This window comes from Periophthalmus magnuspinnatus, chromosome 14 (genome assembly GCF_009829125.3).
Source record: "Periophthalmus magnuspinnatus isolate fPerMag1 chromosome 14, fPerMag1.2.pri, whole genome shotgun sequence".
In the NCBI taxonomy this organism is placed as follows: Eukaryota; Metazoa; Chordata; class Actinopteri; order Gobiiformes; family Gobiidae; genus Periophthalmus; species Periophthalmus magnuspinnatus.
The window spans coordinates 1,066,654-1,093,437 of NC_047139.1; the positions used below are offsets into that span (position 1 = coordinate 1,066,654).

Sequence of the window (26,784 nt, forward strand, 5' to 3'; positions counted from 1 at the left end):
GTGTGACTTTTTCACCGGTGTCTTGAAAAAAGCCTGTTGTTTACCCAAAGCTGCGTTTAGCTCTGGGCTTGTTCTGCCCATAGTGCGCGTCCCCGTGGGTAGTTAGTGTGGAGTTTTGTGAGACGTAGTGAAATGTCCGTCCACATTGTGCCGCTTTGCCGTCACCACAGTCGCTCCGCAGATGAGAGACGCGCAGGTTTCTTTTAGTCTTAAATCATTGTGAAAGTGATCTCTTTATTTTCTACCATGTTTTGGAGTAAGAAACTGCTTTCAGCGCATCCTCACAGCGCAGAGCGGAGCACTGGTTTTGTCACACGCACAATACTGACCTTTGAATTGAGTAGGTCAAAGTTCACCTTAACTTATCTAAACTTCATGTATAATGAACATATATTTAAGATATTGTCATTTTTAAATCTATATAAATGCAAGGGTGATAAAAAAAAATAGCAACAGAATAAAATTAAATTTTAGATGCAGCTCATTAGTGAGTTGTGCTATTTTTAGAACCGGTCTGCGGGCGACTCATCTGGGGCTTGGGGCGACATGGCGCCCGCGGGCACAGTGTTGGTGACCCCTGCTTTAAAATATTTCACCACAAAATGACCTCACTGCTCGCCGCCATTTTTTGTCTGATGTCAATAACAACATGAGTCTAAATGATGCCTTCAGGGACCTGCAGCCCTCAGAGTTTCATCATTGTTTTGAAGCAACACTTTGACTTTGGGAGTTCAAACTTTCTACATCCAGATTCACTAAACACCCAAACTTCAGTTTGACAGAGCAGAGTTACTCATCCCATCTCGTCTATTGTCAACCAGAAGCAACTAGTGTGGGCTCCAGACCAACCTTTTTTAATGCAGTGCACCAATAAACAAACCAAAAAGGAGACTGTCCTTAACAGGGAAGTGCTAATGTAACATCACAAAGGTATGGGGATTTTGACCAGAATCGTTTGGGTAGTTTTTGTTGTGATTAACATTTTCCATCCATCCATTTTCTTTCGCTTATCCGGGGCCAGGTCGCGGGGGCAGCAGTCTAAGCAGGGACTCCCAGACTTTCCTCACCCCGGACACGTCCTCCAGCTCCTCCAGTGGGACCCCAAGGCATTCCAAGACCAGCTGAGAGACATAGTCCCTCCAGCGTGACCTCAGGTTTGGAGGAACTGATTCTCATCCCAGCCACTAACTCGGCTGCAAACTGCCCCAGTGCTGCACGTCCTGGTTCGATGAAGCCATCAGGATAACATTATCTGTAAAAAGCAGAGATGATATCCTCTGGTTCCCGAACCGCACCCCATCAGGTCCTTGGCTGTGCCTAGAAATTCTGTCCATAAATATAATGAGTAGAACCGATGACAAAGTGCAGCCCTGGCAGAGTCCAACATGCACCGGGAACAGGTCTGACTTACTGCCAGCAATGAATACAGCTCCTGCTCCAGTCATACAGGGACTGGAGAGCCCTTAGCAAAGAGCCCTGGACCCCATACTCCCAGAGCACCCCCCAGAGGACACCACAAGGGACAGGGTAAAATGCCTTCTTCAGATCCAAAAAGCACATGGTTTGGTGAACTCCCATGAGCCCTCGAGGACCCACTGGAAAGTATCGAGCTGGTCCGGTGTTCCACAATGGGAAGAAAACCACACTGCTCCTGGATCTGAGGTTCGACTATCGGTCGGATTCTCCTCTCCAGTACCCTGGAATAGACCTTACGGAGAAGGCTGAGGAGTGTGATTTCCCTGTAATTGGAACACATCCTCTGTTCCTCCTTCTTAAAAAGAGGGCCCTCCACCCCAGTCTGCCAATCCAGTGGCACTATCCCCGAATGCCATGCAATGTTGCAGAGACGTGTCAGCAAAGACAGCCCCACAACATCCAGAAACTTGAGGTACTCAGGTTGAATCTCATCCATCCCCAGAGCCTTGCCACCAAGGAGTTTGCCAACCACGTCGGTGACTTCAGCCAGGGTGATGGACGAGTCCGCCTCTGGGTCCCCAGTCTCTGCTTCCTCCTCAGAAGACATGACAGTGGGTTTGAGGAGAAGTATTCCTTCCACTGCCTGACAACATCCCCAGTCGAGATCAGCATTCTCTCCATGGCCTTCCCAAACTTTTTCCAACCCCGAGTTTTTGCCACTGCGACCACAGGGTACACTTGGTTCACCGGTACTCGTCAGCTGCCTCAGGAGTCCCACAAGCCAACTATGCTCGATAGTACTCCTTCTTCAGCCTGACGGCATCCCTTACTTCCGGTGTCCACCACCGGTTCAGGGATTTCCACTGCGACAAGCACCGCAGGCCTTACGACCACACCTACTAGTGTCCACATCGACAATAGAGGTGGAGAACATGGTCCACTTGGAGTACATGTCCCCAGCCTCCCTCAGAATCAGGGAGAAGCTCTTCCAAAGGTGTGAGATGAAGAAAGAGGGCTTCGCCAGGCATTCCAAATAGACCCTTATGCTCGGGTCTGCCGGGTCTGTCCGGCTTCCTGCTCCGCCAGCAGATCCAGCTCACGACCAGGTGGTGATTGGTTAACAGCCCCCCCGGGGAGTTGGTTTTGGAGTTCACAGGGGTGAACTCCAACACGAGGTGGCTGAGCTGTGGGGCAATGAGCAAGTCCACACCAGCTCACTTCCGCTCCCTGCGGGCAACACCAGAGAAATGGAGAGTCCAGCCCCTCTCATGGAGTTGGGTCCTAAGCCCAAGCTATGCGTGGAGGTGAGACCGACTATATCTAGTCGATAACTCTCAACCTCCTGCACAAGCCCTGGCTCCTTATCCCCACAGCAAGGTGACATTCCATGTCCCCAGAGTCAGTCTCTATGTCTGGAGATCCGGTCGTCGAGGCCCCCGCATTCGACTGCCGCCCAGATTTCTCTGCACCGGCCCCTTATAGGTCCTGCCGCAGGTGGTCGGTCCGTGTGAGGACGGCCTCACGTCGCTTCTTGGGCTGAACCCCATGGGAAAATGCCTGGCCACCAGGCGCTTGCTGCCGAGCACCTACCCAAGGCCTGGTTCCAGGGTGGGGCCCCGGTAACGCCAGTCCGGGCGACCTACCTAGCCTTGATTGTTCACTCTATATAAAGGGCCTCTGAACTGCTCTTAGTGTGACCTGTCCCCCTGGACCCGCCCCCCTGGACCTGCTATTGGTCTGGTTAGCATTGCCCATTGCCAACTTTTTGCAATATTCTTTACAATTTCATGGTCCAAATGAAATTGAGTTGAGTTAGGAAGTACTGCAGAAGGGACGCTGAAGTCCCTAAACACATGATGTCTCTACTCGGTCACTCTAGGCCCAGCTTCTACGCCAGTCAAAGAGCCTCATGAAGATACTATGAATATGATGGCCGCATCTCAATTCGCCACATGCACAGTTCAATGTACACTTCAAAGTGCCCTTCGAAGTACCTTTCAAAGTATGCATTGTTCCAAGTGTCATTCAAAGTGCCGCTCAAAATGCCATTTGATGTGCCTGTGTAGCCAGCTTTGTGCTGAAATTGGATGTTTCTGTGCAGTTACGTAAGGTAGTTTACATTACATTGCTGAAATAATTAGTTTTATTTTTCATGATTTATTATTCAATAGAAGAAGAGTCAAGGTGTTGTCGTCACAGCTGTTTAGATTGAATGAAGTGAGGAATTAATGTTTTCGCTTAGAATATCAAACAAATATAAGTTTTCAGGAGATTTTTTTCCCCAATTGTAGCTACTACATTATTTTAACAAAATATACCTTGTTAATCCGTTATAACACAGACACAGGTGACTAATGCCATATTTACATTCATAGTCCATGAACCAGAGAGCACTTATTAGTTGTGCATAATGTGGCATATTGCAGTTTAACGATTCGGCATTTGGACTAGGTTTAACTTGATCTGTGGCTAAACCACTGTAAGAATAAGCTGTAAGAATGTACTTGCAAAATAAAACTGAGTGTGCCAGTGCTGCACAGGTTTTTTAATCATCAAACACCCGGCCCGTACATATCTTTAATCAGATTTAACGGTTTCATGTAGCAACAGTTTCATGTCGCACTGTTGTAGGTGACGTAAACCAGTACGAATATTTGAACGTGTATTGCATAGTGTACTCGATTTTCTTCTCTTTTTGCATAGGTGCGGTGCATGATGGGATATAACAGTGTGCGAAGTCTGCTCAGATGCACGCTTCGGCTACAGTCGATTTCAAGGGAAACGGCACATTTTCGACCACATTTGTCAGGTGCATTGAAATGGGACAGCACTTGTCATGCCGGAAGTTAGCCCTTAAATGCACCGTTTGAAATGTGCTACGAATGATGCATTTGACGAATAAGGACATGGACGTTGTCTGTGCCTGTTGTCTACAGGAGAGTGGCACCTGTCCTGCTGCCACCTGCTCCAGACCTGCGTGAAGCGTGGCCTCAGGAACAGTAAGTCAGTTAACAAACCAAGCAAAGAAGAAACCATTTGCAGAGAAACAAGTCAAATGGCAAAGAATAAACTCATTTCCAAACCAACCATTAAACTAAAAGTTCCTTTCACATGGCAAACTGGAACTGCTTTGGACCAAAAATGTTGACAGTGCTGACACTAATCTCATTCATCTGTTCACCCAAGATCACAGCGGTGAACCCGGGTGAGTTTGCGCCAGAGGTCGTTGCTGCCATTTTCCAGTTTTGCCTTTCCTGCTTGTTGACTCCTTAAGTAGGCCAGCCAAGGTCGTCCAACACAGTTACAATGAGCATGAACATGGGCTAAAAGCCATTCCATCTTTGTCACTTCAAGAGCTTGAGGCAAAACAAAGATCTGATCCTGCAATCTATCCTGGGCTGGCCGAGCCTATAAACACACTAAGCAGCTGTTCAGGCCGCTAGAGGGCCCCCAAGAGCCCATACACTTCTAAATATCTTTCTATAAAGATTACATTTTTGTTTTTTTTTTCTATTGTAGCAAAATATCTGCTGCATACATTTGTTTTTGAACCAGGCATAAGTGTGGGCAGCTCTGTGTTTACATCTCTGAGGTGCGCTGAGGCAGCCAAAGTACTTTTGAATGGTTGTTTTACAAGTTAGATGAAATAATTTCAGTCTTTTGATCATAATTTAAAAAAAAACATAATTGGACAAGGTGATTAGAGCATGATCATATTGTCAAATGCAAGTCATCAATAGCTGAGCCCAGGTCCATCCACTGCCAAGGGGCCCAGAGACAAAATTCTTTTAAGGACCGGCCTGAAAGCTAAAGCCAGCCCTGTATCAATCTCAAAAGCTTTGCATTCATTTCTTCTAAGATCGTCTGATTTCTGCATCAAATCTAAATATTTGTAAGAAGAATGAGAAGAAAAATAAACATAGAGACACATCATTTTATTAAAATGTTTTATTAAATTTTACAAAAAAAACCTCAGTCACTATTGTCCATACACTTTTGGAAACAAGTAGCATATAATTTAATTTTATTATTATTATTATTATTATTATTATTTACTTTTTTATCTGTGGATTACTTTTTGCCGTGATATCATTTTGTTTAGAATAGAAACTACATCCCTGTTTATGGACAGGGGTTCTGGGCACACCTGGAGGTTGGAGGAGGCCTCATCTTTTTCTGCAGATCATGTCTGTGAGCAGTGACAGTGTTTGGAGAGACCTGCAGGTGGCAGCAGAGGTGAGACACCAGGACTGGTCTGAGGCTCGAGTCCTTGAGTCCATAGGTCAGAGTCGTCAGACACCGCGGCATCATCACCAAAAACACGTGGACCATCACAAAGAGACGCCCTGGGTTCGCCAGAGCAGCCACAACTCTGAAGATAGGCTGCTCCGTGATGGACATAAGGTTCAAACTCAACTGAAACATGTGCACGAGCAGCATGTTCTGAGCTTTGTTTGCAGACTCCTTTTCTGTGGAGGCAGAGAGCGCAACCACCATCACACCAATGAAGGACGACATGATTACTAAACCTGACAACAGAAACAGCACAATGGTGGATATCGTCTGGTAGACCTTAGATCGAGGTCCGAGCAACAAGGCGACGGAGGAGCAGTAGGAATTCATCTGAAGGCTGGGGAGCAGGTGGAAGGGGAATTCAACAAGGAGCAAAACCTGAATCAAAATGTCCACACAGCCCATCCCCCAAACACAGAGGATGGCAAAGGCCGTGTTCCTCATGGTGACTATGGTGGGGTAATGAAACGGGAAACAAACAGAGATGTAACGCTCTGTGGACATGACTGTGAGCGTAAGAGGAGCGATCTTGACACACAGGTAAGTGATCATGACGTAAAATCCACACAGAGGGTAGGACAGGTTCACGTTAGCAGTGCTGTGCATGTACAACAACTGCCCCATGAAGAGCACGATGGAGTCCCCCACCACCAGGTTCAGCAGGAGCATGTACCGCGACGTCTCCCTGAACACAGGCCGACTGCACAGGGTGTGGATGATGATGCCGTTTATGACCAGGAATATGAGGGCGGCAAGGTTGGTCAGCACGGCAAAGGCAAACCTGAAGCTGATCATCTTTGTCCAGTCCTGTCCTGTGAGGTTCTGATAGAAACTCTGCAACTCCATCAAACATAGACCTCAGGAATCAGCTGGAACAGAGAAGGCAGAACAGTTTAAAAAAATAACCCAAATGCAATGAACAACTACAGTCTAGGTTCTCCCTAGAGGCTGAACTTCAGAAACAGATGTACTGTTTTCCTAAACATAACTAGTCATCTCTGAGAATGTCTGTATTACAAGTCAGTGGTGCTTTATTTTCTTACCTGCAGCGACCCCAGCCTCATCCAAATAGGCCCAAAAAAGAATCAACGAGTAGAACATCATGAGTTACTGTTCACAACGTTCCACAGAGACAAGCATAATTTTAATCACATATTTAACAATCAACAGTTTTGTTTTTTTGTTTTTTTTAAGGTCTACATCAAGACTGAACTGGACCAAAGCATGTCTATAACATGAACTAAACCATAAATAATCTAGTTCTAAACCATGACTGACCTGATGTAACCTAACCTAAATAAATGTGTCCCTAAATTGAATTAATACCAGAACTGCAGAGGATAACTACAAACAGTCTGTGTACCACCACTGAGTTAGACAATGATTTTAAAAGTGTTTGGTCCCTCCATATGAATCACAATATGTGTCTGTAAGTTCATGAAGTTGAAAATAACAAAGAAAATAATAATCACATATTTCAACATTTACATCGACACCAGAAGGAGCTGATATTTCATGAATGCACTAGAAGGAGGTCTGTGGTTAAGGGTTTGAGCTACAGGTCAAAATAATTATCACATTCATTTTGGAAAAATAAACATCTGAATATTAAAAGCAAAAAAGAATTTTTTAAAGTGTAATATAGACATACTATCTATTTTATGTTGTTCACTACTTCTCTCAGAAATCTCACTCCAAATAAGTAAAAACATTTCTATAAACAATCAGATCAAGATTATTATTCTTATTCAAAATGTTTTATTTTAGGTTTAGGCTCCAACTACAACAGCACTGAAGTACAATGAACTATGCCATTTCCCACAGAGAAGCACTGGATACAGAAAACTGCTCTGAAATGATGGTAAACGTCATTAAAAACAGTGATATTTGTAAAGCTCTAAAGCCACACTCAGCCTCTCACTCTCCCACAGAAGCACACACAGTGTTATATTACCATGAGTCCTGCAGCAGATCTCTCAGACTGGAGTCAGTGTAGGGCCGTCTGAGCTCCCACAATGCACTGCTTTAAAACTCTTTGCCACAAATGACCTCACTGCTCGCCGCCATTTTGCGTCTGATGTCAATAACAACATGAGTCTAAATGATGCCTTCAGGGACCTGCAGCCCTCAGAGTTTCATCATTGTTTTTGACCAACACTTTGACTTTGGGAGTTCAAACTTTCTACGTCCAGATTCACTGAACACTCAAACTCCAGTTCAACAGAGCAGAGTTACTCATCCTGTCACATCTAATGTCAACTAAAAGTAACAAATGTGGGCCCCAGACCAAACTTTTAAGTGCAGTGCACCAACAAACTAGGGATGGGACGATAAAAAATTTTAGACTCACAATTATTGTGGCCAAAATAATCGTGATTAACGATATCTCAATAATATTATTATTTACAACTTTACAGCAATGTACACACACTTCTGCGTCACCCGCACAAACAATCTACACATCAAATTAAAGCTGCGGCGCTCGTCTTTTTGGATATGCAAACCATTTTCACCTGTAATCACCACAGTGTTGACAGGAAAGAGGTTTTTATAGAAAAGTCACAAAGTGTGAATCTAGACTTCATGCTCTGGTTCTGTCAAACATCAACATATTTTGTTCCGTAAAGGTCCAGAGAAAATAATCCAGTCAAGAAGTTATGTCCACAAAATAAGATCCCCCATGTCCAATCTGCTGCAGGAAAGTCAAATCTGCTCAGTCACTTCTTTGCATTTCTTTTGTCGATTTCAGGCATAATAAACTTCTGACTGTGCCAACTTTGTTCAGTGCTAAACACACGTGTTAGCTTGTGATTGACACCAGTGTTGGCCAATAAGGTGGGGGTTGTGGGTTACTGAGGCCGCAGACAGTGAATCAGTGCTACAGATGACTGAAAGTTTACGCCCCACTCTTCCCCTTGTAGAATCATCCAATTACATCACACGCATTTAGTGACATTTTCCCCTTACAGCCAATGAGTAGCGGAACAGGATGATGTATCACATGCCATGGTTTTCCATAAACAGACGTACCCGGAAGAAAATGTGTACTCCTCACTGCCATGGCCATGTCACAATTTACCAAAATGGCCTTAGATTCACCACTGAAAGAATGCGTCGAAGGGCAGTTACAGAATTTCCGGCGCGACAAGAGCTGTCCCAGTTCAATGCACCCGACTGAATGCGCCCGACAAACGTGCCCTGCCCTTTCCAGCGTTTCCATGGAGATCGGACATAACCGAAGCGTGCATCCACGCACACTTCAAGCACCGCTATATCCCATCATGCACCACGACTACGCAAGAAAGAGAAGAAAATGGAGTCAGCGCAATACACATTCAAATGTTCGTACTGGTTTACCTCATCTACAACAGTGCGACATCCATCCATCCATCCATTTTCTTCCGCTTATCCGGGGCCGGGTCGCGGGGGCAGCAGTCTAAGCAGGGACTCCCAGACTTCCCTCAACCCGGACACGTCCTCCAGCTCCTCCGGTGGGACCCCAAGGCGTTCCCAGGCCAGCCGAGAGACATACTCCCTCCAGCGTGTCCTGGGTCTTCCCCAGGGCCTCCTCCCAGTGGGACATGCCCAGAACACCTCCCTAGGGAGGCGTCCAGGAGGCATCCTGAGCAGATGCCCGAGCCATCTCAGCTGGTTCCTCTCAACGTGTAGGAGCAGCGGCTCTCCTCCCGTGTGACCGAGCTCCTCACCCTATCCCTAAAGGTGCGCCCGGCCACTCTGCAGAGGAAGCCCATTTCAGCCGCTTGTATCCGCGATCTTGTCCTTTCGGTCATTACCCAGAGCTCATGACCATAGGTGAGGGTAGGAACATAGATTGACTGGTAAATCGAGAGCTTCGCCTTCCGGCTCAGCTCCTTCTTCACCACAACGGACCGATACAGCGACTGCATCACTGCAGACGCTGCACCGATCCGCCTGTCAATCTCACGCTCCATCCTTCCCTCACTCGTGAACAAGACCCCGAGATACTTGAACTCCTCCACTTGGGGCAGAGACTCACCACCCACCCGGAGAGAGCAAACCACCTTTTTCCGGTTGAGAACCATGGCCTCGGATTTGGAGGAGCTGATTCTCATCCCAGCCACTTCACACTCGGCTGCAAACCGCCCCAGTGCCTGCTGCAGGTCCTGGCTCGAAGAAGCCATCAGGACAACATCATCTGCAAACAGCAGAGATGAAATCCTGTGGTTCCCAAACCAGACCCCCTCCGGCCCCTGGCTGCGCCTAGAAATTCTGTCCATAAATATAATGAACAGAACCGGTGACAAAGGGCAGCCCTGGCAGAGTCCAACATGCACCGGGAACAGGTCTGACTTACTGCCGGCAATGCGAGCACAGCTCCTGCTCCGGTCATACAGGGACCGGACAGCCCTTAGCAAAGAGCCCCGGACCCCATACTCCCAAAGCACCCCCCAAAGGACACCACGAGGGACACGGTCGAATGCCTTCTCCAGATCCACAAAACACATGTGGACTGGTTGGGCAAACTCCTATGAACCCTCGATGACCCGATGGAGAGTATAGAGCTGGTCCAGTGTTCCACGACCAGGACGAAAATCACACTGCTCCTCCTGAATCCGAGGTTCGACTATCGGTCGGATTCTCCTCTCCAGTACACCTGGAATAGACCTTATCGGGAAGGCTGAGGAGTGTGATTCCCCTGTAATTGGAACACACCCTCCGGTCCCCCTGCCACGCGATGTTGCAGAGACGTGTCAGCCAAGACAGCCCCACAACATCCAGAGACTTGAGGTACTCAGGACGGATCTCATCCACCCCCAGAGCCTTGCCACCGAGGAGCTTGCCAACCACCTCAGTGACTTCAGCCAGGGTGATGGACGAGTCCGCCTCTGGGTCCCCAGTTTCTGCTTCCTCCTCGGAAGACGTGACAGTGGGATTGAGGAGATCCTCAAAGTATTCCTTCCACCGCCCGACAACATCCCCAGTCGAGGTCAGCAGCTCTCCACCCGCACTGTAAACAGTGTTGGTGAAGCACTGCTTCCCCCTCCTGAGGCGTCGGACGGTTTGCCAGAATCTCTTTGAGGCCGTCCGATAGTCCTCCTCCATGGCCTCCCCGAACTCCTCCCAACCCCGAGTTTTTGCCTCTGTGACTGCCCGAGCCGCGGCACGCTTGGCCCGCCGGTACTCATCAGCTGCCTCAGGAGTCCCACGAGCCAACAAGGCTCGATAGGACTCCTTCTTCAGCTTGACGGCATCCCTTACTTCCAGTGTCCACCACCGGGTTCGGGGATTGCCGCCGCGACAAGCACCACAGACCTTACGACCACAACTACGAGCAGCCGCATCGACAATAGAGGTGGAGAACATGGCCCACTCGGAGTCCATGTCTTCAACCTCCCCCAGGATCTGTGAGAAGCTCTCCTGGAGGTGGGAGTTGAAGACCCCCCTGACAGAGGGCTCCGCCAGACGTTCCCAGCAGACCCTCACAATGCACTTGGGCCTGCCAGGTCTGTCCGGCTTCCTCCTCCGCCAGCGGATCCAACTCACCACCAGGTGGTGATCGGTTGACAGCTCAGCCCCTCTCTTCACCCGAGTGTCCAAGACACGCGGTTGGAGGTCAGATGACACGACAACAAAGTCGATCATCGACCTCCGACCTAGAGTGTCCTGGTGCCACGTGCACCGATGGACACCCTTGTGCTCGAACATGGTGTTTGTTATGGACAAACTGTGACTAGTACAGAAGTCCAATAACAAAACACTGCTCGGGTTCAGATCGGGGAGGCTGTTCCTCCCAATCACGCCCCTCCAAGTGACACGCAGCGGCTGAGCTGTGGGGCAATGAGCAAGCCCACACCAGCTCGCTGCCGCTCCCCGCGGGCAATGCCAGAGAAATGGAGAGTCCAGCCCCTCTCAAGGAGTTAGGTTCCAGAGCCCAAGCTGTGCGTGGAGGTGAGGCCGACCATATCTAGCCGGTAACGCTCAACCTCCCGCACAAGCTCAGGCTCCTTCCCCCCCAGCGAGGTGACATTCCACGTCCCCAGAGCTAGTCTCCATGTCCGGAGATCCGGTCGTCGAGGTCCCCGCCTTCGACTGCCACCCGGATCTCTCTGCACCCGCCCCTGAAAAATGACCCATAGCCATAAAATATTTTTTTTCTTCCTGCCATGCATCCAATTTATTTCCCAAATTTAATGAGAATATGATCAGTTTGACATTTCATGTGTATGGTAGGGGGCGCAATAGTGTTCATTTTACCCAGACTTTTCAGCCCATTACATTCAGGCTCAGATCACACATCAGTGATGTACATTTGAGCTGTGTGGACCAATGCCCATGAGTGTAACGTATTTTTCAATGTTTTTGGGGTTTTTTTTGGAGTCTTTGCACCCCTGGTGGCCAACCGTGGAAAATGACCCATGGCCATAATTCATTTTTTTGTTTTTCTCATGCCATCAATTGATTCCCCAAATTCTGAAGGAATTGGATAATGTTGGGGTTTTGCCTCTATGGTAGGGGGCGCTATAGTGTTCATTATGATTTGAATTAATATTTCATTCTATTAATGCCCTGATGTCACATGTGTGATGTGAATTCGAACTGTCTAGACCAGTGGTTCTCAAATAGTGGGGCGTGTCAGGGGGGCGCGCATGACTCCAGGAACGTGCTTTTCTTTTGCCATACTAGAATAAAGTGTAATTGCACGTTCAGTACTGTAGGGGGCAGTTGTGCTCTCGTTGTCAGAGTGTGCGTAGGCCCTACGCCATAACGCTAATACTACACCAGCCGTGTCTCAATTCGCCAAATGCACCTTTTGAAGGGCCCCTTCGAAGTACTCCTCAAAGTGTAGTTTGAAGCTTCCGGGCGAGAATGGGTAATCCTCAGTGTAATTCAATTCAATTCAATTCAATTCATTTATTTTTGTAACGCCCAAAATCACAACAACAGTTGTCTCGAAGGGCGTTCATGTTTTGGTTGATGGGGGAAACCGGAGTACCCGGAGGAAACCCATCCAGACACGGGGAGAAACATGAAAAACTCCACACAGAAAGGCCTGGTGACCCGGGGATCGAACCAACCTTCTTGCTGTGAGACATGAGTGATGGCACTCAGTCACCGTGCCGCCAAGACACAAAAAACAAAACAACAGGAAGAATCAGACACAACAGGAAAATCAGACACAACAGGAAAAATCAGACACAACAGGAAAAATCAGACACAACAGGAAAAGGCGAGGGGGAGGAAGACCAGACGAGGAGGAGGAGAGCCGGGCGAGGAGGAGGAGAGCCAGGCAAGGAGGAGGTCCAGCTGTCATCGGGGCATCTGAAAGAGATACACTCCACAGGGGGAGTGGGACAGGGGACAACATGTGAATAGCATTGCTGATGAGAAAATAGGGCAAAGTAGAGGATAGTGCTCAGGTTGCCATACTTCCCCCAGCTAGTTACTCCTACTGCAGCTTATCTTATCCCGGGTTTTAATAACCCTAACTCCCTCACTATGTAACCTGGTCATACGCTATACCGAAGAGGAAGGTTTTAAGCCTGGTCTTAAATACAGAGACTGTGGGGGCCTGTTTAACATCAGCAGGGAGTTGATTCCATAGCACAGGAGCTTGGTAACTGAATGCTCTCCCTCCCACTGTACTTTTGGACACTCTAGGAACCACTAATAGTCCTGCATTCTGAGAGCGGAGTGCTCTGTTTGGCTGGTACGGGGCAATAGCATCTTGCAGATAGGATGGGGCCATACCGTTTAGGGCTTTGTATGTCAGGAGGACGACTTTGAATTTGATTCTAAGCTCGACAGGAAGCCAGTGCAGATATTTTAGTACAGGACTGATGTGGTCTCTTCTTTTAGTTCCTGTTAGGACTCTGGCCGCTGCATTTTGGACCAACTGGAGGCTCCTTATAGTACTTTATAGTACTTTATAGTACTTTATAGTACTTTTGGGGCAGGCGGCAAGCAGGGAATTACAGTAATCAAGTCTGGAAGTAACAAATGCATGGATGAGTTTTTCAGCATCGTTTTTAGGTAAAATATTTCTAATTTTAGTTATATTTCGCAGGTGAAAGTATGTGGTTTTACAAGCTAGGTTTATATGGGCTGTGAATGAGAGATTTTGATCAAATAGGACTCCAAGATTTTTTACAGTAGGGCTAGAAGCTATACTCACATTGTCGAGTGAGATTATCTGGTCTGACAGAGAATCTCTTTGACCTTTGGGACCAACGACAATGACCTCTGTTTTTTCAGGATTTAAGAGCAGGTAATTCAAGGTCATCCAGGTTTTGATGTCCTTCACACAGGCACTGAGTTTATCTATTTGATCAGTCTGATTTGGTTTCATTGATAAGTACAGCTGAGTGTCATCAGCATAGCAGTGAAAGCCGCCATCAGCATCAGCATAGCAGTGTAGCCGCCATCTTGCTGAAATGGCACAGGCCCACACCACGGACCGCACTTCCACGCTGTCTTTGAGCGTACGATACGTAGCTTACGTAATGCCTACAAAAGGTGACGGCTGGTGATGAATTAGCTATACGCTGTTGATGTGTGATTAAAGGTGTAAAATGGACGCTAAATTAACGATATTCTTACTTTTCATTGTTCATAATTTAATAGAAGAAGAGTTAAGGCGGCGGCGTCACAGGCATTCAGTTCTTTTTAGATTGAATGAAGTAAATCATGTATTCTGTGGAATATCAATAGGTAAATGTAAGGTTCCACGTGATTGTTTTCCCAATTGTAGCTACTTCATAACTTCAACCAAATATACCTTGTTAAAATGTTGTAACAGAGACAGAGGTAACCAATATAATTTTTACATTCATAGTTTATAAACCAACACTTATTAGTTGTACAAAGTGGGATGTTGTGTAGATTGATGATGCCCCGGTATTTGGGGCAGGTTTGATTTGATCCATGGCTAAATCACCTTAATACCAGTAGAGGGCGCTGTTTACCTTCTGTGCCGCGCCAGTTAATGTCATCTTATTGTTGTTATTACTGCAATAATAAGTTATAATGATAATACTGTATGATTTTTCTGATTTTTGTCAGGGAATAACTGCACATACCTTTATTGAATGTAACTGTTTGTTTCCCCAAACCAGCCCCGAAGAATATACTGCAAAATTAACCTGAGTGTGCCAGCGCTGGAAAGGTTATTTAATCATGAAGACACACGGCCTGACTTTCGGCTGAGCAGGGAATGCTCGGCAGTGCTAATGCGCCTTCTGGAGCTGGACCGACGGCATGGATGGGGTGCTGAGCTTGAGGTGTTGGTCTTCCTCTTCTGGCTGGCAAGTGGAACGTCATACCGGGTGGTCTCCTGAGTGTTTGGGATACCACGTTCCACTGTCCACCGCATCGTCCACAGGGTCACTGGGGAGGTGGTGGCCCTGCGCCACAAAGTCATCCACCTCCCTACCAATGATGACTTTGAGGCAGTGACCCTTGGGTTTGCACGGCTGGCGAGGCACAGGGACTTTAGGACAGCAGCTGGGGCAATAGATGGCTGCCATGTAAGAATCAGGCCACCCAGCGGCCCTGATGGTCAGAGCTACAGAAACAGGAAACTGTTTCCCAGCATTATCCTTCAGGCTGTCTGTGACCGTCAGGGCCGCTTCATAGACACCTACGTGGGGTGGCCTGGTTCTGTCCATGATGCAAGAGTCCTTCGATACAGTCCTCTGTACCAGAGAGGACTGTATCCTCCTCCAGGGCACTTCATCCTCGGAGATGGAGGGTACCCCTGTCTCCAGCGTCCACTCCCAGTGGACGCTGGAGTGTGGTGCTAAGTGCAAAGTGTGGGAGTGTGTGCCCAGCACTTCAAGTGTGGGAGTGTGTGCCCAGCACTTCATCATTCCAAGGCATGTTCAATTATTGAGCGTGCCTTTGGAATGATGAAAATAAGATTCAGGGCCATCTTTTTTCATGCGCTGGAGGTCCACCACACTTTTGCACCACATGTAAGTGAAATGTGAAATATTATGAAATATGTGATTGTGAAAGACTAAATCATATTTTCTTGTCATAGGTCATCACTGCCTGTGCCGTCCTCCATAACATCTGCCTTGGGGCAGGAGACACTGTGGCCCTGGAGGACGAGCCACAGGAGAATATAGTGGAGGACGACAATGAAGTCGAGGCCGTCGCTGGAGCACAGTGGACCAGCTGTCTGCTGAGGTCTTTGCCCTGGAGGAGGTGCCCATGGATCATGATTATATCTAGGTATTTACATAATAGCAAGTTTGCAATTGTTATAGAAAGTGTTTCATGGTGATTACCTGTAATCACTGCAACTGTAAATAGATATGATGTAACATGAGCAGTACTATCAATATTCTTTCCGATTTCTCTAAAGTGACATGCCAGTCACCTATTGCCCCAGCCAGCCCTGCAAACCCAGCCCATGAACGATGCAGTTGACAGTGGATTAGCACCCAGTGTGAGGGCCCCACATACCAGCCAGAACATGGAAGACCTCAGTCTCAGCACTCTGGAGTCAGTCCAGGCAGAGAAGGTTGATTAGCACTGCCAAGGTCCCTGGAAGTGTGTCTTCATGATTAAAACCTGGCACTGACACACTCAGGTTTATTGATTTGCACTTTGACTGTTACTTTAGTGTTTAAACTTCTTACGTTAATATATTGTAAATATATATTTTTTTCCTTTCACATGACAATGATTAATGTAAATTAAATTCCTCTCCTCCACTTCCTTTTGGTCACGCTCTCTCTGCATTCTGAGGTCCTCACGGTAGAGCTCCACCATTTCACTATATTCTGATTGTCTTTGTTTGCGCTTTGACGGGCGCTTTTTGGCCTACTGCTGCTGCTGCTCCTGCTCCTCCTCCTCGTCCTCTTGCTGCTGCTCCTGCTGCTGCTCCTGCTGCTGCCGCCGCACCTCCTCCACCTCCTCCAGCGGCTGCTGCCAGGCACTACTTGGCCCTGGTGTGTCCTCAGGGATAGAGGCAATGAGGACAGGGGGGTTCATGGAGGCCCTCTGCCCCAACACCTCATCCATGGGGACAAACCAGGGCCAAGTTTCAGCTGTGGCCTTGCCCGACACCCCTTTGCCACTTTGTGGATACTTGCAGTCCTTTGACAGAACAAATGTTAATAGAAGACATGTGAAAACAGGATTAACACAATGGTTTATAAGTACAAATGAGAAACAGTACACATTCAGATCATGTACATACTTTATATTTCTTTTGCAAGTTCTTCCACTTTCTTTTGGCCTGAAGGGGGGTGACCTTCCCCTCCAGGCCCATCTTCTGCAGTACAATTATAAATACAGCAGCGTTTAATACACAATCAGAATGTTCTACAACACTGTTACAGATGTCCTAGAGTTATTGGAAGGATTTGTTGGATTACTATGCAGCACATTCTATCATTCCATTTATGTATGTCATTATGTGTTTTTTCATATATTTTAGAGTCTTCTTAGGTAAAGAAGGTACATGTGCTGATGATCAAATGTATAATTCCCACGTTTTTCTGATCAACAGTGTACTTAAAAACAAGTACGTTTAGTTCTCCACTCAGATAAGCATCTTCAGATCCATCAGTGAGCCTCTTCTGTACTTCTGCTCACAGAAGTATAGGTTGTGGATAAAACGCAAATGAAATCGGGAAATGCAGCTTAAGTCATTACTATCCACATATGTACAAATGTAAATGTATGAAATTCGCAGTAAGGGCAACTGTTATGTATTTATAGAGTTCTTCTTAGATAATCTGGGAGTATATTGCAGTGTTTTTGCCCTTACTTCCAAGCCGCCTGAGCGGAGAATTTGGCACCTGTAAACAGGTGCGCATTCTCCCCCCTCAGGCGGATGAACTCCTCTGTCTGCTTCTTGGTCCCTAAAGACAAAAGAATATTCTTAAATCAAAAACAATATTAAACATAACGATTAATACACAAATATAGAAGTGTAAGCGATAATTTGCGCCTTCTTTGGTCAGTTACACAGCGATTACTGTAAACTCTATTTAACGGGACTTCACTAAGTTGAGTCACCTCATACATATCTGAATTTAATTCTAACAGTTTCATGTAGCAACAGTTTCATGTCACACTGTTGAACCAGTTGAATCCACGTGAACCAGTACTTACATTTAAGCGTGTATTCCTACGCGCTCTCCATTTCGTATCTTTTTGTGTAGGCGCGGTGCATGATGGGATATAGCAGTGCGTGAAGCGTGCATGGATGCATGCTTCGGTTACGTCCGATCTCCGCGGAAACGCTGGAAATGCAGGGCACATTTTGTTTTGCTCGTTCGTCGGGTGCATTGAAATGGGACAGCCCTTGTCACGCTGGAAATTACGTTCTGCCCTTGGACGCATACTTCCAATGGTGATTCTAAGGCCATTTTGGTGAATTGAGACACAGCCACCGCGTACGCAGCAAAGAGCAGAAGAGAGCGAACAGATTGTGACACAGGACAGTGAACAAGAGACACTTTTGCTAAAGAGACACTATAGAAAAAAGTTTAAACAGGGATGAAAAGAAAGGCGGAGATAGATGGAGGTAATGAGACGCACAAAGTCTCCTGAAAAGTAAAGTCCAGCTAAACACTGAGAGCTGAGAGTTACAGTATCAGGCTTCAAACCCCGGGTCGAAAAGCTGTGCCCTGCAAAACGAGCTCATTGCACCATTAATCCTGACTTCTTCATTTTGATAAAAAAAGGACAAATTGTTTTATTCATTTTTGTCTTGTTAATGTTGCTGATCAATTAATTTATTATTATTTATTGATTTTATTTAATTTTAATGTATTATTTTGATATTTATTAAATTTTTATTTATTCATTTTATGTTTATTTAATTATATATTTTTTATTTGATATTTAATTAAATTTTATTTTATTAAATTTTTCAGTATCAAATGGTTCAGTTCAAAAAATGTGTATAGTTCAAATGAGGATATATATATATATATATATATATATATATGTGAATTTCAGGGAAATGTATACATTTTACAAAAAAAAGTTATTAAAGTATTTTTTGTTGTAAGTTGATCTATATTGCTTTCTTATTTTTGTTTTGTTAAATTGTACTATTATAGTTTCGGCGGGGGGGGCATGATATAAAATAAATGAGAAGAACGGGTCTAGACCAATGTATGTGCATGTCAAACATTTTATAATGATTTTTTTTGTTTGTTTTTGCACCTGTGGCGCCAACTGTGAGAAATGACTCATGTCTGTAATGTAATTTTTTGGTCCACGTCATGCACTTATTTTATTCCCCAAACTTCGTAGGAATCTGATAATGTTGGCGTTTCACCTCTAGGGTAGGGGGCGCTATAGTATTTATTTTGATTTAAATAGTGCATTCCATTCATGCGTACGGGCCAACGCCGTTTTATGAAAACCCATGTGTCTGAATGTGGCATTTGAAATTTGAGCTCATTTGGACCAAAAACCAGGGACTAGATACGTTTTGAAAACACGCAGCGAAAAAAGTGGCGAATATTCAATCCAATATGGCCGACTTCCTGTCCGTCATAGGGCAGTGCTTCAATTCATTTTTATGCTTGACTCACTGTGCTCGATCACTGTTCCAATTTTTGCGCATGTATTCCAAAATTTACCAACCTCCTCTCCAATAGGGGTGAATTTCTAGATGGCGCCGTTGAGCTGGTGTACGTCGGACATTGTTGCAATACCAATTTTATGAAATTTTTCGTGTATGTTAAAGGGGTGAAAAATGCGATTGTTCCAGCAGAGAAATAATAATAATAAGAAACCCAGGAAGAACAATGCCCCTCGCCGCTCCAATAATCAATAAGGTAATTCAAAGGGATTTACAGAATAAGAACAACACTAAAATCACAATAGAACAAATCAAAATATAAATTATCACAAGTAATGACTCCACTTGGTCACTCTAGGTGCAGCTTTTGCTCCAGTCAAAGAGCCCCCTGATGACACTATGAATGAGATGTCTGTGCCTGTTTTCTCCAGGGGAGTGCCACCTGTCCTACTACCACCTGCCCCATACCCACCTGAAGCATGGCCTCCTGTCCAGTCTGTCAGTGAATAACTCCCTGAGCTCTCCCCTGGCGGCTGCAAAGCAGAAACAGTTTGCAGAGTAATAAGTTAAATGGCAAAGATTAAACTCATTTCCAAACCAGCCTTTAAACTAAAAGATCCTGTCGCAAGACAAACTGGAACTGCTTTGGACCAAAAATGTTGACACCGCTGACGCTGATCTCATTCGTCTGTTCAGCCAAGACCACAGCAGTGAACCCGGGTGAGGTTGTGCCAGAGGTTCTTGCCATTTGCCATTGCTGCCTTGCAAGAACTTGCTTGTTGACTCCTTGCGCAGGCCAGCCAAGGTCCCAAGTTATACAGGAAACAGTGCTTGGGTGTTTACAGGGGCCTAAATACAGTGGGGCAAAAAAGTAATGAGTGCAAGTTCTCCAACTTAAAAAGATGAGAGAGGCCTGTAATTCTCATCATAGTTTCACTTCAACTATGAAAGACAGAACGGGGGAAATAATCCAGGAAATCACATTGTAGGATTTTTGATGAATTGATGATTTTTGATGATTTGTGTCTCTCACAGACCTGTATCTTCTTCTTTAAGAGGCTCCTCTGTCCTCCACTCGTTCCCTGTATTAATGGCACCTGTTTGAACTGGTTCTCAGTATAAAAGACACATGTCCACAGCCTCAAACAATCACCTGTCATGATGCCTGCAATTCCTGTCCTCCTGTGTTCTCTCCCCCTCCCCTACCTGTCTGCCTGGAGCTGGGCGGAGTTCCTGACTCCTCCCGCACGCACCTGGAGTTCATCAGCGCAATTACCTTCACCTGCTGCCAAGTATATGAGGGCTCGGCGGAAGACACTCGGAGCCAGACCGTCCGAGTGTTAACGTGAATGTTCCAGCTTAGTTTTTGTATTTTGTTGCCTGTCTGCCTGTTACTCATTGGACCTTTTTGCCACCTTCCAGATCCCTGCTCTCCCTCGTTCCTGCTCCTGTCTCTGCACTCCAGCTCCGGTACAGTCACCCCTCTGTCTTGCCTCCTGTTCTGTCTCGGTCTCCGGCTGCTTCTCGCCTCCTGCCCTGGCTCCCGCTCTCTGGACTACACCGGCCCGGCCTGCCCCGGTCTCGTCCCGATCCTGTCTTCGCTCTGGTCCTGGCTTTCCCGTCTCCGCTCTGCACTATGCCCGTCTGGTCTGCCTCCCGCTCCCTGGCTCCCCGTGTGTGTTAAATGAACTATTAAAAACTGAAATTCTCCAGTTTGTAAATAAACACTGTCAACTTGCCCTGAGTCTGCACTCCTTGGTCCGCAACCGCACTAGCTGTTACGACATCAGCACATCTCCTTTGCATCCTCTGCTCCTCTGACCCTCTCCTTTGCTTCCTCTGACCCTCTCCTTTGCTTCCTCTGACCCTCTCCTTTGCATCCTCTGCTCCTCTGACGCTCTCCTCTGTATCCTCTGTAGCCCAAACCATCTAAATCTCAACATCTTTGCCTTCATCTCTCCTAAAATGGTTTGATTTTGAGATGTGACAAGAATGAGGGGATGAAGAAAAGTAAACATACAGATCATTTTATTCAAATATCTTTTTTTCTTATCTTTTACAAAAAATGTTTGTTTTTTTGTTTTTTTGGAAAACAGTCGCTATTGTCCATAGAATTCTTTTTAAACACATGCACATCATATTTATATTTGTATTTTACCTACATTTAACTTGTATAGAAAGGAAGTATCTATTGTTTTCCAGTTTGCTGCATGTAGCACTCTGCTAGGGTCGCAATGTCTGTTCCTGTTTTTTCGTTATGTACATCCAGAGTTTAGAGGAGGCCACATCTTTTTCTGCAGATCATGTCTGTGAGCAGTGACAGTGTTTGGAGAGACCTGCAGGTGGCAGCAGAGGCGAGAAACCAGGACTGGTCTGAGGCTCGAGTCCTTGAGTCCATAGGTCAGAGTCGTCAGACACCGCGGCATCATCAATAAAAACACGTGAACCACCACAGAAAGCCGCCCAGCCAAAACTGGGTCCACCATAGCGACCTCAGCTCTTAAAACAGGCCCCATGGTGGACATCAGGGTCAGACTCAACTGAAACATGTGCATGAGCAGCATGTTCCGAGCTTTGTTTGCAGACTCCTTTTCTGTGGAGGCAGAGAGCGCAACCACCATCACACCAATGAACGACAACATGATTACTAAACCTGCGAACAGAAACAGCACAATGGTGGATATCGTCTGGTAGACCTTAGATCGAGGTCCGAGCAACAAGGCCACGGGGGAGCAGTACGAATTCATCTGAAGACTGGGGAGCAGGTGGAAGGGGAATTCAACAAGGAGCAGAACCTGAATCAAAACGTCCACACAGCCCATCCCCCAAACACTGAGGATGGCAAAGGCCGTGTTCCTCATGGTGACTATGGTGGGGTAATGAAACGGGAAACAAACAGCGATGTAACGCTCAGTGGACATGACTGTGAGCGTAAGAGGAGCAATCTTGACACTCAGGTAAGAAATCATGATGTAAAATCCACACAGAGGGTAGGACAGGTTCAGGTTAGCGATACTTTGCATGTACAACAACTGCCCCATGAAGAGCACGATGGAGTCCCCCACCACCAGGTTCAGCAGGAGCATGTACCGCGACGTCTCCCTGAACACAGGCCGACTGCACAGGGTGTGGATGATGATGCCGTTTATGACCAGGAATATGAGGCCGGCAAGGTTGGTCAACGTGACAAACACAATCCTAAAGCTGATAATTGTTGTCCTGGCCTGTTCTGTGAGGTTTTGATAGAAGCTTGGAAACTCCATCACTCATTCAGGGATCAACTGAAACAAAGAAGGCTGAACAATTAAACTTTCAGATGCAAGAGCCAACATTTGAGTAAAAAATAATAATAAATATATAAATGCAATTAACAACAACAGTCTAGGTTCTCCCAGAGCCTGTGGTGCATTATTTTCTTATCTGCAGCAAGTGACCCCAGCCCCATCCAAAAACGTCCTAAAGAGAATCAACTAATAGAACATTATGTGTTACTGTTGGCAAAGTGCTAGAGAGACAAGCACTATTTTAATTACAAATGTAAGATAATCTTTTTTTCAAAAGACTAAATCTACATCAGGACTGAACTGGGCCAAAGCATGTCTAAAACATGAACAAAACCATAAATAATCTAGCTCTAAACCATGACTGACCTGATGTAACCTAACCTGAATAAATGTGTCCCTAAATTGAATTAATACCAGAACTGCAGAGGATAACTACAAACAGTCTGTGTACCACCACTGAGTTAGACAATGATTTTAAAAGTGTTTGGTCCCTCCACATGAATCACAATATGTGTCTGTATGTTCATGAAGTACATTAACTACTTGAATGAGTTTGTTATGTTTTTGATTCTCAGTTGAAATAAATAAAATGTTTCTTCCTCCAAAGTTCAACTCAACAGTTCACAGGTTTCTATTAAATCACAATGAGTTTTTGATTGAAGTTGTTTTTCATTTTGTAATTTAAATAAGACACAAAAGTGTCCTGTGGTCTGACTAATAATTCAAATAAAATAATAATAAATGTGTTGGCATAAAGTCAAGTACGTTTCTTTACGTAAAATGGAACCTTTTTCTTTCTAGAAATATTTTTGTATTTTGCTATAGAGGTTTTGATATTGAAATATGTTAAATTAAGATTCCAGAGAATCACGAGGACTAAATCAGTACAGTGGTTTTAAGGTGCTTTTAGTTTTTATTCCCCCAGCATTTATCCATCTGATAGTTATCTTTTTTGACTACATCTGTCAGAAATCTTACTCCAAATATGTAAACACACTTGAACAATCAGATCAAGATTATTATTCTTATTCAAAATGTTTTACTTTAGGTTTAGGCTCAACTACAACAGCACTGAAGTACAATGAACTATGCCATTTCCCACAGAGAAGCACTGGATACAGAAAACTGCTCTGAAATGATGGTAAAGGTCATTAAAAACAGTGATATTTGTAAAGCTCTAAAGCCACACTCAGCCTCTCACTCTCCCACAGAAGCACACACAGTGTTATATTACCATGAGTCCTGCAGCAGATCTCTCAGACTGGAGTCAGTGTAGGGCCGTCTGAGCTCCCACAATGCACTGCTTTAAAACTCTTTGCCACAAATGACCTCACTGCTCGCCGCCATTTTGTGTCTGATGTAAATAACAACATGAGTCTAAATGATGCCTTCAGGGACCTGCAGCCCTCAGAGTTTCATCATTGTTTTGCACTAAAACTTGAACTTTGGGAGTTCAAACTTTCTACGTGCAAATTCACTGAACACTCAAACTCCAGTTCAACAGAGCAGAGTTACTCATCCTGTCACATCTAATGTCAACTAAAAGTAACAAATGTGGGCTCCAGACCAAACTTTTAAATGCAGTGCACCAACAAACACAACCAAAAAGACTGACCATGACAGAGGAGTGCTAATGTAACACGGGTGATAAAACTGCCTTTAGCTTTGTATTTTCTCTTATTCCATTGCTATTGTATTCGGTTTCGTGACTTTGAATGGCCATTTACGTAGCTTTGATATCGTGACTCTGGAACCACCAGCAGACACAAGAGATGGACTCTCATAAATGGCCCAAGTAAATGTATTGAATAATAATCACCCACAGGAGCCGACTATCCCCGTTCAAGTGCTTCAGACGAGCTGTTTGTTAGATGAATATATGGAATTAGTAAGTTGGCCTGGTTAGTGTTGCCCTGGGCCAACTTTCTGGAATATTCTTTACAACTGTATGGTCTAAATAGAATTGAGGTGAGTTGAGTTGGGAAGGACCAGGCTGAAGTCCTTAAAGATGTGACGTCTTTAGACAAGGCAAGTTTATTTGTATAGCACAATTCGTACACAAGGTAGTTCAAAGGGATTTACAGAATAAGAACGACACTAAAATCACAATAGAACAAATCAAAATATAAATTATCACAAGTAATGACTCCACTTGGTCACTCTAGGTGCAGCTTTTGCTCCAGTCAAAGAGCCCCCTGATGACACTATGAATGAGATGTCTGTGCCTGTTTTCTCCAGGGGAGTGCCACCTGTCCTACTACCACCTGCCCCATACCCACCTGAAGAATGGCCTCCTGTCCAGTCTGTCAGTGGATAACTCCCTGAGCTCTCCCCTGGCAGCTGCAAAGCAGAAACAGTTTGCAGAGTAATAAGTTAAATGGCAAAGATTAAACTCATTTCCAAACCAGCCTTTAAACTAAAAGATCCTGTCACAAGACAAACTGGAACTGCTTTGGACCAAAAATGTTGACACCGCTGACGCTGATCTCATTCATCTGTTCAGCCAAGACCACAGCAGTGAACCCGGGTGAGGTTGTGCCAGAGGTTCTTGCCATTTGCCATTGCTGCCTTGCAAGAATTTGCTTGTTGACTCCTTACGCAGGCCAGCCAAGGTCCCAAGTTATACAGGAAACAGTGCTTGGGTGTTTACAGGGGCCTAAATACAGTGGGGTAAAAAAGTAATGAGTGCAAGTTCTCCAACTTAAAAAGATGAGAGAGGCCTGTAATTCTCATCATAGTTTCACTTCAACTATGAAAGACAGAACGGGGGAAATAATCCAGGAAATCACATTGTAGGATTTTTGATGAATTCATTTGTAAATTTCCTCTGTAAAATAAGTATTTGGTCACCTACACACAAGCAAGATTTGTGTCTCTCACAGACCTGTAACTTCTTCTTTAAGAGGCTCCTCTGTCCTCCACTCGTTCTCTGTATTAATGGCCCCTGTTTGAACTCGTTATCAGTATAAAAGACACATGTCCACAACCTCAAACATCCAAAAACTCCAAACTCCACTATGGATAAGACCAAAGAGCAAAGGAACCACAAACAAAGCTGTAGATCTGAACCAGGCCCCGAACACTCAGTCTACAACAGCTAAGCAGCTTGTGTGAAGAAATCAACTGTGGCAGCAATTATTAGAAAATGGAAAACATACAAGACCACTGATAATTTCCCTCGATTTGGGGCTTCACACAAGATCTCACCCCGTGGGGTCAAAATGACACAAGAATAATGAGCAAAACTCCAGAACCACACGGGGCGACCTAGACCAAAGTAACAAAGGGACCATCAGTAACACACTACGCCACCAGGGACTCAAATCCTGCAGTGCCAGACGTGTCCCCTGCTTAAGACAGGACATGTCCAGGCCCGTCTGAAGTTTGATAGAAGCATTTGGATGATCCAGAAGAGGATTGGGTGAATAAATGGGGCCATCAGCAAAGGCACTGAAGATGAAATGGGGCTGGGTCTTTCAGCGTGACAATGATCCCAAACACACCACCCAGCAGCGAAGGAGTGGCTTTGTAAGAAGCATTTCAAGGTCCTGGGGTGGCCTAGCCAGTCTCCAGATCTCAACCCCATAGAAAATATTTGGAGGGAGTTGAAAGTCTGTGTTGCCCTAAAACATCACTGCTCTAGAGGAGATCTGCAGGAGGCATGGACCAAACCACAGCAACAGTGAAAAGACCTGGAGACTTACAGAAAACATCTGACCTCTGTCAATGCCAAAAAAGGGGAGATAACAAAGTATTGAGATGAATTTTGTTATTCACCAAATACTTATTTTCCACCTGTCATGATGCCTGCAATTCCTGTTCTCCTGTGTTCTCTCCCCCTCCCCTACCTGTCTGCCCAGAGCTGGGCGGAGTTCCTGACTCCTCCCGCACACACCTGGAGTTCATCAGCGCGATTACCTTCACCTGCTGCCGAGTATATGAGGGCTCGGCAGAAGACACTCGGAGCCAGACCGTCCACGTGTTAACGTGAATGTTCCAGCTTAGTTTTTGTATTTTGTTGCCTGTCTGCCTGTTACTCATTGGACCTTTTTGCCACCTTCCAGATCCCTGCTCTCCCTCGTTCCTGCTCCTGTCTCTGCACTCCAGCTCCGGTACAGTCACCCCTCTGTCTTGCCTCCTGTTCCGTCTCGGTCTCCGGCTGCTTCTCGCCTCCTGCCCTGGCTCCCGCTCTCTGGACTACACCGGCCCGGCCTGCCCCGGTCTCGTCCCGATCCTGTCTTCGCTCTGGTCCTGGCT

At 45.7% G+C, this 26,784-nt stretch overlaps 2 protein-coding genes across 2 annotated transcripts; both read right to left on the reverse strand.

Moving 5' to 3' along the window:
* Nucleotides 1–5,538: 5,538 nt before the first annotated feature.
* LOC117381531 (odorant receptor 131-2-like) lies at nucleotides 5,539–6,504 on the reverse strand. Its single transcript, XM_033978512.1, has one exon. It carries the CDS (start codon nucleotides 6,502–6,504, stop codon nucleotides 5,539–5,541), a length of 966 nt encoding a protein of 321 aa, XP_033834403.1.
* A 10,962-nt stretch (nucleotides 6,505–17,466) lies between these two features.
* Nucleotides 17,467–22,506, reverse strand: LOC117381533 (odorant receptor 131-2-like). The gene is made up of 2 exons (XM_033978515.1): nucleotides 21,507–22,506; nucleotides 17,467–17,564 (listed from the first exon to the last, which is right to left on the reverse strand). Exons 1-2 carry the CDS (start codon nucleotides 22,504–22,506, stop codon nucleotides 17,467–17,469), a joined length of 1,098 nt encoding a protein of 365 aa, XP_033834406.1.
* Nucleotides 22,507–26,784: the final 4,278 nt, after the last annotated feature.